This window comes from Neoarius graeffei, chromosome 4, assembly GCF_027579695.1.
Source record: "Neoarius graeffei isolate fNeoGra1 chromosome 4, fNeoGra1.pri, whole genome shotgun sequence".
Taxonomy (NCBI): domain Eukaryota; kingdom Metazoa; phylum Chordata; class Actinopteri; order Siluriformes; family Ariidae; genus Neoarius; species Neoarius graeffei.
Window position 1 is genome coordinate 25625316 of NC_083572.1, and position 12393 is coordinate 25637708.

The window sequence follows — 12393 nt, forward strand, 5'->3', positions numbered from 1 at the left end:
TCAATTGCTAGCTATAAGTCTCCTTTTTGCCAATTATAAATTGTAATTCATTAATAAATGGTAATATGTTTTACATTTTACAATAAGACTCCCTCTTGCCAGTTATGAATGATAGTAACTCCTCAATAGATCAAATTTCACTTAATAAAGGACTCTGCCAACCAAGCATAATTTTTTGGTGGTTAAAATTGTAGTAGCATTTTAAATACATGATAAAGCTGACACTTTAACATACTGACTGACAAAGGGACAAGATAAAGTAAACTAAGCAAATAAGATTTAATCGAACATACAGAAAATGTGCAGAACTGATAGTGTGCATCTGTAACTTGAGCTTGCCAAGCTCTCATGATGACAGTGCATTATTTCTCTAAAGTTGCTGTGGTAATCTCCCATATTTAAAAGCACCAAATAAATAAAATTTAACTGAATTGGATTTCATGACAATTATATCCTTATACACAATAACACTGTTGTAAAGGACTCCCAAAATAATGGCACCACATTATAAAAAGGGTGTGACTTCAGACGATCCAAAAAAGAAAAAAAAACAAACAAAAAACCTCCCAATCATTTTACAAGGAGATAGGATTATATACGAAGTCTTGACTTGTAGAGATGCCCTCACCTTGCCTGTTGACGTGTTAATGAGTTTAGCCCGTCCATCAGTTGATCCTGTGAGAACCAGAGTTCCATCCTTGCTGCACTCCATGGATGTCAGTGGCCCCTGGTGGCCATCATAACCTGAGAAATCAATACAGCAGAGATGCCTACCCCAAATTTTGAATTTCAGTATTCTTGAAAACATTTTTCAGTATTTTGGAATGACTTTCAGTCACATTAATTTATGCGCATTTCCATTATAAAGAGGTGTATATACCAATATGTTTAACATTTAAATTATTAAAAAGAACTGTTTTGTGTGAATTGAATAAACAAAATGCGAGCAGCCATCTCAACTGAATTTCCACTCAACAAATTTCTAGAGCATACAATATATCACATTTTTATAAATACAATAGTGTTCCCTGTTTGCAGACATTACGGTTGACTACCAATCATTGGTACTGAATGTAACTCCTCAAAAGTATTATATTATATTGCCTGGCAAAATGTTCTACCTGTTAACGGATTCTAATAAAATTTAAAAAAATTTCTTATTTCATGCCAAAGAGAGTCCGACATTGTTATCTTAATGTCCCAATATATAAATACTTCAGCATAATGCTTCAGAAGAGAGACTGAATAAAATGACATTTATAATTGTATTTAAAACAGTGGAATGATCAATTTTTTGCCACAATCCCAACAGCACTAATCATAAAATTCTGTTTTTGATCATACTACATGTACATTTGCACTTGCAACACTGAAAAGACTTTGAATTAAAGAATTGCAGCCAGTGTTTGATATTTCAGTGAATAAAAATCATACATGTAAAAAGAAACTGAATAAGTTTAACTCACATTTCATGGCACTAATTGGCAAGTTCAACTCCAAGCATAGGTCAACCATAGGGTGACCAGATTTCCCTAGTCTGAAACCGGGACACTTTTGCGCGCGACTATGCTCGTGCACGCACACCTTTTTTTTACGTAAACGTGACACTCAGAGAGGTGCTCTTATCATTTTGTTGAAGCTCACATTTATCAACATCTCACATGAAATAAAACAAACAGGCATTTTGTTATCTAGTAGCATAGTGGTATACAGATCAGTTAATTTATGGTCAGACAACAGATTTTGTAATGGCTGAGAATAGGCCAGGCTATGTCCATAGGCCAAATTTAAACTGATTTATTCCACCTGTTTGTGAGAACACCAAGAAGAATGCAGATGCACATGTAGGCTACAGCTCTAAAATTGTATGCACTATAGCATGAACTTAAAAAGTAGATATGGTACCTCAACATAGCCTAGGTCAGAATCAACCTTACTAACCATTCCCCACAACTGAATGAATAAAGCAAGATGATGTGTACAAAAGTGAATACTTTAATGGAAGGTGCAACAAGCTGTTCAACACATTATGGCCAAACTGTCAGAATGGTATGTTAAACAGAAACAAAAAAGAGACAAGTGATTTGAGAATATACACTCAAACAAAACAGCAATAAAGGAGGAGAGGGGCGACAGCCCGAGGAAAGCCCCCACAGGAGCGCACAGCATTTGCAACATAGGCTACCCAACTCAGTACAAGAACAAAGCACAGGAACAAAGCTAAGGCAACTGTCAATCCACCCACCCTAAAGAAAATGCATTAGCCTACGTATATTTACAGGAAGAGTTTTAATGTGATCCTGTATATCGGCGTTACCACCGTGGGCTACGGAGAAGGAACACTTCCAGTGTGTGCAGTAGGCTTCATGCGCATTGTTCTGCACCTCTCGGAGGAAGGGGTAGGTGCCCTGTAAATCTTTGGAAAAGGTACATTTTCTTTTCGGCATAATTGCTGCGGCGTTACTGCTGCTAGCTGCTAGACAAAGAACATTCACGCCAGTTAATGTTTATTTTATTGTTGCATGGCAACACGTTCTGTTGTCTGGAATAATGTGGCTAAATAAACATCCATGCCACAGGGCCAGGGGGCAGTAACCAGGAAAGTTTGCGATTCCTGTCAATTCATCAAAATAGTAAATGCAGACATTTCTCCGCTAATGATTCCCACGCTCAGGGGCGCCGCTAGAAATCTTGGGCCCTATGAAAGATTACAATTTAGGGCCCCCCCAGTAAAATTTTCAAGCTCAAGCAACTGAGTTTTAAGTCTGTTTTTGGCTGGCACTTCTACTTTACTATGCATGCGATCAGCTACCTATCAAGTTTAGGTGATACAATTATTTGGTATATGAACATTTTAAATGCAGAACTGTCAGAATTAGACTGAATAGACTGTTGCCTTAAAATGAAAATTCCATGATATATATGGAATATATATATATATATATATATATATATATATATATTTTTTTTTTTCCTTTTATGAGCAACTATTATTAGGCCACTCAGTAGCCTATGGAGTTCATTCAATCCAAATGTTTGTGTTGAGAGAAATTGCATGCATCACTGTATCAGTATGGATTTATAACATTCTGTATGCACATTATGGATACTCCAGAGCCCTCCAGCAAACATCATCAATAATCAGGATTACAAAATGTATTCCTTTGTTTCCTCCATTTATTGACTTATTGTATGTGATCAAATGTATGCCTTGATGAATAACTACACTAGTTTTTTTGATACAATTACATAGTGCACTGCAAGAAATCCACTAAGTGTTTTTGGTTTCTTTTAGGCATCACACATTTATTAGAAAACACAGCAAATGTTCAAATATTCAAGTTAAATACTTAGCAACAGTGTCAATAAATCCACACATGAACAATAGCAATGATATCTATGACCACAGCTAATGTGCAAAATATTAAAGTTAAATACTTAATATCAACAAATCCACACATGAACAATGGCAAAACACTTAGACTTAATTATACAATAAAGATACCTATGAAAAAAGGTGATTTTTTTTTCACACACAGTGTGATATCCGGACTTCATAATTCATCACACCTGCTCCTGCTTAGCAACTTCTAGAATGTACACCTCTGTTGCGCACATAGAAAAACTGCCAGCTGATCTAAGCTGCGCTAACAGCGCTGTGCACACACGGAACTACACATTTCACGTGTCCCGCACCCAGAATCAGACTGTACCATTAGTAAAAATGGTGGAGGGGTGAAATGACAATATCATAAATAATTCAAGAAAAATGTTATAGCAAATCATAACCATGTGTAATTTGCATATTTTAACAGATGAAATGAAATATTTTATTTCAAAAACTTACACAAGGCAATACTATTAAAATAATATTAATATCCCTCACAGGCCCCCCTGTCAGTGCCAGGCCCTTAGAATCGTCCTAACTCCCCCCCCCCCCCAGCGGAGCCCCTGCCCACGCTGCTCAGTCGCAAACGTCGCGAGTGGCGAAAACCGGGACATATCCGTGGACTCGGGACACACAACCCCAAATCGGGACTGTCCCGGTAAAACCGGGACGTCTGGTCACCCTAGGCAACCATCACTGCTTCAGCACGTGTCACGTTCCGTGTCTTTTCATCCACAGATTTCGTAAAAAACTGCTGGATACCCCCAGATTTACTTTCCGCCTGACTCGCCATTTCAGCATACTCCATATGGTTTTTGGAGTTGACATGCCGCGTGCAGTCATCGCGATCACCATGAGTGATGTTAATGTCAGTTCTACACAGTTTGCAGTGCGCGTATCCATTGCCCTTTTGACTGGGTGTAATGCACGGCCATTCTACCGTATCGAAAATAGTGCGAACAAATGTGCGGAATCTGCGCATGTCACACACAGCATGTGCAGAATCTGCGCATGTCACACACAGCATGTGCGGAATCTGCGCATGTCACACACAGCAATGTGTGGTTGTCGTAAAAATAAATAGCCTAGCCGTGAATCGCGCATGGATTGAAAAAGTCGCTTGGACATTTAAAAACAACTCACTGAAATTGTTTAAGACTTTATAATAATTCCGTACAGAATAACACTGTCTGCCGTAACATCGTATTTACGTAACTTTTCCGTACAAAATACGGCCAAGCCGTACTAGTAGGCATCTCTGATACAGTAATGAGTAAAAGACTTAGCAACTCAAAACAGGGAGTTTACCCTCTCTCACATTTGACCCTTTCTAAGCATTTGTAGGATGATTTCCAGGCTTCTCATACAGTTTTTATATCAGTTATACAGTGTTTTCCCCAGAAAAAAATTAAAGCCCTAAATTCTGGCATGATACACAGATAACTGAGCGGCAAGGGCGCGAAAGCACGAAGCAAAACTAGGGGGGTCCAGGGGCATGCACCCCTGGAAAATTTTTTGAAAACAGATGCTCTTAGGTGCATTTTCAGGGTCTCTGAGAGGTTTTAGATACATGATCATAGGATAGATTTTACCAGTGTTTCAATGATTTCTGACCTAAATAGTATTAATGTATACACATTTGAAATTTCACCTTAAAAGTTCAACATGCAAGTTAAACTGTTTTGTTATAGATTACTTACATATATGATGGATTGAAAATCTACAGGGATACCTTAATTATCTATGATGAAGTAATGCTGTAACAAAAATGTGCATGAAAATATGAACAGTGGTTTGCTCCATCTTATGCAATCCAATGAAGAGAATCGATCATCATGACCTCCTGTTGATCACAAAGGTACCTGAACCTCAGAACTGCCACCTTAAAATAAGTTGCTGTATTACTATAACTAATGACTTAGAACGTTTCTAATGCAATTATCATAATATATGTATAACTAAGGGTGGCACGGTGGTGTAGTGGTTAGCACTGTCGCCTCACAGCAAGAAGGTCTGGGTTCGAGCCCCGTGGCCGGCAAGGGCCTTTCTGTGCAGAGTTTGCATGTTCTCCTCGTGTCCACGTGGGTTTCCCCCGGGTGCTCCAGTTTCCCCCACAGTCCAAAGACATGCAGGTTAGGTTAACTGGTGACTCTAAATTGACCGTAGGTGTGAATGCGAGGGTGAATGGTTGTCTGTGTCTATGTGTCAGCCCTGTGATGACCTGGCGACTTGTCCAGGGTGTACTCTGCCTTTCGCCTGTCAGCTGGGATAGGCTCCAGCTTGCCTGCGACCCTGTCGAACAGGATAAAGCGGCTAGAGATAATGAGATGAGATGTATAAGATACACTGAAAAGAAAAGTAAGGCAACTGCATATTATAAAGTTTAAATTTTGGCACTTTATTAAATGGACTAGATTAAGATTAAAACATATTTAAAGGAAAAGAAAACTTAATTCATCCATTTAAGTTTGCAGAAAGATTATGTACATAAACACATTCATGAAGAGAATTTGTTAATAAGTATCAAATGTAGCATAATTCTGAATAATAATGATAAGCATATTTTGCAGTGTGATGTCACTGTGAGCCTTTAACAAAAGAATAATCCGGAGCCGCCTTTTGTTAAATGGATCCCAGTGACATCACACTGCCAAAAATGCTTATGATTATTATTTGAAATTATGCTATATTTGACACATTTGGACAACTTCACTTTGTGAGTGTGTTTATAAATACATAATCTTTCTGCAAACCCAAACGAATGAATTAAGTTTTCTACTCCTTTAAAGCAGATTAATTCTCCTTGGCTTTTGCTTGGCCCAATGTTGGGCAACCCTTTCATAGTCCATCTCGCGGTCATCCATGCTGATGTGGATCAAACTGTCCAGCGAGTCTTCTCCTAGCTTATTAAAATCAGTCAGCTTTGTCCGTCTGGTGGGGGACAACATCGGCAGCCAATGAGATCGCTTATAATGAATCAGAAAATTCCGGGATGTCTGACGTTTTCTTTCAATATTTTTATTGGACAGTTTGAACACGTGATCTTGACATAGCCAACAGATTACAGTTTGTTTACCTCATACCACACGGACATATTACTTTGACAGAATCAACACAAACATTGGGGGAAAAAAAACCCGCTTAACACAAATATCAATCAATATGTAAATGGATCTGTTACTTTCTCTCCTATGTATCTAGTTACTTGTGGGTAGGATATTTAACGTATCGGTATAAATCTAAGCGTATCGGATTTTAACTAAAGCGACCAAGCGCATCAGCAGGCAGAGCAAGCATATCAGGCCCAATACGCTAAAATGCTTCGGGGAAAACCATGATTCTAGCTGTTATTATAGGGGATTAAAATAAAGTACATGTAGAAATGGAGCATTTCCACATTGAAATAGAACATTTCTACAGCCTAGAACACACCACGTTGCACCAACTACTGAAACCTAACTACTACAACAACACCTCGATTACGTTCATTATGTCTTATATTAGATATGATTAGTTTTTTCTTTTTTATCAGACATCTAATTTTAGGTTTGTTTACCTGACATGTTTCAATGTACGTAACTGTCGTCTTCCTCAGAGTGTCACTGGATGTTGTTGGTGACGCATCTTATCAGCTGATGTTTCCGAAGGCGTGACCTTCCTGTCTGGTTTGACAGGTCGGTCACATCTTCTACTGTCTGTTCGTCCCCTGCAAGATGGCACTCCAGGTATGGGAGAGCATGTATGCTCCCTCATCCCGGTTGATGGTCCTCGGGCTTCACTTTCGGATCTCCATGGCCTCCCTGATCCAGCGCTGATGTTTATTATCTTCTGTGCAGATGGCTCTGGCATTCCCCCAGTCCATAACGTGATTTTCTCTTTTGCAGTGATCTGTTATGGCTGACTTGTAATTTTCCTGTTGTGCCTTTTCTTTTATTGTTCGGGTTTGTCTTGTAGCTGTCTCCTTTTCGCACTCTTTATGTTCATTTTTCCTTGTGGTGAAGCTCCTCCCTGTCTCCCCGATGTAAGTTTTATTGCATGATTGGCATGGAATCTCATATATGGTGTTGCATTTGTTTTCCGGATGTATTCTGTCTTTGGGATGAACCAGGATCTGACGGAGTGTTGTGTGTGGTTTGACAGCTGTGTTAATGTTGTGTTTCCTCATTGCTCTTTGAATGTGTTCCGTTATTCCTCTGATGTATGGTAATGTTACTACTCCCCTGTGTGTTCTTGTTTGTTGCTTTGTTTTTTCTCTTTCTTCTGTGTTTTGTTGTTCTTGACCTGTTCTGCCCCTTTGGATATTGCCCACTGTGGATATTGACATGCCTTCAGCGCGTGTTGTATGTATTGTTCCTCCTGTTCTTTGTCCTATGGATCTGTAATTATTGCTGCGCGTTCATGTAATTAATGTTCTAACTACTGATATTTTGTGCATTATGGGGTGTTCGGAAGTCCAGTTTAAATACTGGTGTGTGGGTTTTCTGTGTACTTTTATTTTGATGTCCCCATCTTCTGTGTGTTGTATTTTTAGGTCCAAAAATGCTATTGACTGCTCCGTTTCCTCTTCATGTGTGAATTTTATGTTGCCGGTATTGTCTATGGTGTTGAGATGGTTGGTGAGTTGTTGAGTGTATCCCGTCTTCACTTTTTCCAGTATATCATCCACGTAACGTTTCCAAAGTGTTGGTCTGTATTCTACCAGTATTGTAGCGAGTGCTTTCTGCTCCAGGTCTTCCATGAAAAAGCCGCACATGATGGCCAATAGTGGGTCTCCCATGGCAAACCCTTCCTTTTGTCTGTATATTGTATTCCTAAACTGAAAGTATGTGGATGTGGCGATGAATTGAAGGAGTTGAGTGATGTACTGTGAGGTTTGTACGTTTCCTGAGCGTCCTGTCTGTTTTTAATCTGTCTTGCACTACCTGTATAGTGGCTTCCGTGGGTGTTCTGGTGAAAAGAGATATGACGTCGTGTGATATGAAAACTTCGTCTTGCTGCATTTTGATGTTTTTTAGTTCTTCTGCCAGTTGTTTTGAGTTTTTGCAGTGTTGGTCTGTGAGTCCTAGTAATGGTTTGATTTCGGCAAGTGCTTTTGATAGGTTGTATGTCACTGAGCCAATGCTGTCTACTATGGGGCGTAATGGTGTTCCTGGTTTGTGTATTTTTGGTGTGCCGTAAATCCTGGGGATGACGCTGGCTGTGGGTACTAGGTGATTGTATGCCTGTTTATCCATTTTATTTTCACTGAGTAGCACTTTGAGTTTCTTTTTCTTATCTTCAGTTGAGTCTTTTCTTAATTTCTCAAAGGCGTTGTCACTGAGTAATTCCATCATCTTTTGTTCATATTCATCAGTGTCCATGATAACTGTTGTTCTACCTTTGTCTGCTGGGAGATTGTGATGTCTTTATTTTTTGCTAATGTTCTCATGGCTTTGGCTGTTTGGTGATGTTGCTGGGTGGTGGTTTGGCCATTTTCAATATGCCAGCTGTTGCATTTCTTAGTGCTGCTTTTTGTCCCTGATCCTGTATTTTTTCACATGCTAATTCAGTTGCCAGAATGAATTCATCGTGAGGTATATTGTTCGGTGTGACAGCGTAGTTGAGTCCTTTTCCTAGTATACTGCGTTCTGCTTGTGAAAGTTTGTACCTTGATATGTTGTAGATCCATTTGTCGTTGATGTGTGCGTACTCCGGTTCCGCCTTCTTTTTCTGTGCGATGAGTCTGTCCAGTTTTCGGATTTGTCGGATTTTTGTCTTGGTGAATTCCTGCTCGTGTATGTCTGCCAAGTATCCATGTATTGCTATTTCCATGTCCTTGTTCTGGGAAAACTGGCATTTGAAAGTTTCCGTCTCCCTGTGTAGTTCGCTGTTGATATTTTTGAGTTTGTCAGTTGTGCACCGTATTCGTTCTTTTACCAGAGTCATCCGCACTTTCCTGATCATCATCTCCGTGTTTCTGGTTGGAATCGAGTTCTTGATATTCAGGCTGGCCGGTATGACCTTCATCCCGGTAGCACAGATTGAACCTCAGGTGGTTCCTGTAGCATGCCCGTTTTCGCGCCAGTCGTTCTAGGCGGCGAAACTCCTTGATGCTTTTATCACCGTAACTTATTCTTAATCTCTCGATTATGTTCATTATATCTTATATTAAATATGGTTCGTTTTTTATTTTTTATCAGACATCTAGTTTTAGGTTTGTTTACCTGACCATAATGCACAAAATATCAGTAGTTAGAACATTACATGAATGCGCAGCAATAATTACAGATCCACAGGACAAAGAACAGGAGGAACAATACATACAACATGGACGAAGGCATGTCAATATCCACAGTGGGCAATATCCAAAGGAGCAGAACAGGTCAAGAAAAACAAAACAGAAAAAAGAGAAAAAACAAAGCAACAAACAAGAACACAGGGGAGTAGTAACATTACCATACATCAGCGGAATAACGGAACGCATTCAAAGAGCAATGAGGAAACACAACATTAACACAGCTGTCAAACCACACACAACACTCCGTCAGATTCTGGTTCATCCCAAAGACAGAATACATCCGGAAAACAAATGCAACACCATATATGAGATTCCATGCCAATCATGCAATAAAACTTGCATCGGGGAGACAGGGAGGAGCTTCACCACAAGGAAAAATGAACATAAAGAGTGCGAAAAGGAGACAGCTACAAGACAAACCCGAACAATAAAAGAAAAGGCACAACAGGAAAGTTACAAGTCAGCCATAACAGATCACTGCAAAAGAGAAAATCACATTATGGACTGGGGGAATGCCAGAGTCATCCGCATAGAAGATAATAAACATCAGCGCTAGATCAGGGAGGTCATGGAGATCCGAAAGCGAAGCCCGAGGACCATCAACCGGGATGAGGGAGCATACATGCTCTCCCATACCTGGAGTGCCATCTTGCAGGGGACGAACAGACAGTAGAAGACGTGACCGACCTGTCAAACCAGACAGGAAGGTCACGCCTTCGGAAACATCAGCTGATAAGATGCGTCACCAACAACATCCGGTGACACTCTGAGGAAGACGACAGTTACGTACGTCGAAACATGTCAGGTAAACAAACCTAAAACTAGATGTCTGATAAACAATAATGCAATAAATGCAAAAATAACTTCTAAAGCTAGAATACCATGAAGAGAATAGATCCCAAAAGTATAAAACCACAAAGACGACAATATACCGATCATGATGGGAATACAATGACCAAGAAGAAAAGATCATCTTTTTACTGATTTTACTGTCTTTAACCCTCTGGGGTCGAGAGCTTCACCGGCGAAGCTCGGCATGTTTAGAATGAGTAAGTCATGTATTTAGATAAAATATCTTTGTGAGTTTTTAAATCATACAAGCATAGACAAACTTTATACTTTCCTATATGCCCACTGCCAAATATTTTTTTAAAATTACCTAAATTAGATGAAACATAAAACTTAAACCTTGTCAGATTACTCAGTTACACCTGAGTCAGAGCGCTGAGTGCCCACTTATGCATTCATAAAAGACTATTCACATGGTAAAGGAATGATCACTTTCACCCCTTCAGTTTCGATTGGTTTCTCTTTCACGGTGGGAACGCCCACCGTAAATAGGATACGTCAGCCATAATTTAGGCTACCAGTTTGGAGGTAAAATTTGTTGCGAGATGGCACAAGGATTTGATGCTCAGGAGGTGCTTCAGATGATTCAGGACAGCGATTCAATTTCAGGACAGCGATTCAATTAAATCTTGAACTGCAATGATGAGTGGTGTCATTTGGAACTTTGACTCACTCAATCCAGCCGAAGATCAACTCAAGTAAGTGTAAATATTTATTCCATTTATAATGAGCATATCAGTTGATATGCATGCGCTGTAGTGCATACACAGGAAAAATGACTGAGCGATTTTCAGAGTTAAAAGTATTTTCCTCAAAAAGAGTTAATTAGCTCTGTTGAGTTTAGAGAGTAAAATTTGGAGTTCAAGCAAAATTAGAGTAATTGCATAGGTTGTGGCTCTGAACAGAATAAAATAGTACAAGAGTTAATTTCAAAAACACACTGAAGAGTCAAATACCACCACAAAGAGTAAAATATTAATACTGAATTGAAGATAATTTACTCTGGAAAAACAGCTCTATCAAAAGAGTAACTTTCTCTTTTTAGAGAGAATGTTATCTGGCATACAGTAAAATTTTCTTCAATTTGAGTAAATTTTAATCAGCCAAATTTCCTGTGTAATATTTGCCTTGCTTCTTGAGTAAACAAAATGTGCACCGGTGCTTGTTTGCTCTCTTTTCTTCTTAGTCTTTTTCTGGCATGCTTGGCTAAATAAACAAATGATGTTGTGAAAAACAGTTTTTAAACCTTGTTGGAATGCGTGAACAAACATTACCTTACCCATTGTGACGAAGTTGACAGTGGGAGGGGTACTCGCGTCTCACTGAGTGGAATTTTTTTTTTGACTCCTCATTGAATACCCCTCCCACTGCCAACTCTTTATCCCAAAAACAATAGGACAAATTTGATGGCCAGTTAACTGTCCAAATCAATGGAGCAGATTTAAAAAAGTTTTTATGCTTGATACATTTCCTAAGACTGAACAGAATCACCTAAAGTGACCAAAATGGTTCATCACAATGGGAAAGGTTTTTTTCCCCACGCATTCCAACAATCCCAAAACTGCTTTTTACAACAGCTTCATTTCTCTTTTTTTTTTTTATAAAGTACAATCATGACATACATACCACATAGATATTATTGGAGCTGAACTTGTGCTGAATACAGAAAAAAAAAATTAACATGACTGAAAATACTGCTTAGATTTGTTGAAATTGACAGAGCATGTCAGGGTCATTAGTGCCAGAAAATACCCTCAGCCCCCAGAGGGTTAAATGCGTTTTGAAAAAACATTCACACTGGAAAATTGACAACACTGACAAGATAAAGGTGCTTATGGACTGCTGTGGCAGGACATCAACACTCAGTCCTGGAAGCTGC

General features: G+C 39.2%; 1 protein-coding gene across 3 annotated transcripts in view; it reads right to left on the reverse strand.

Moving 5' to 3' along the window:
* aamp (angio-associated, migratory cell protein) overlaps positions 1 to 12393 on the reverse strand; it is a 160982-nt gene that overhangs the window by 68856 nt on the left and 79733 nt on the right. For all 3 annotated transcript variants that reach the window (XM_060919062.1, XM_060919061.1, XM_060919060.1), the window contains exon 7: positions 629 to 744. In XM_060919062.1, the coding sequence (XP_060775045.1) occupies positions 629 to 744 (116 nt within the window). The remainder of the gene's footprint in view (positions 1 to 628; positions 745 to 12393) is intronic.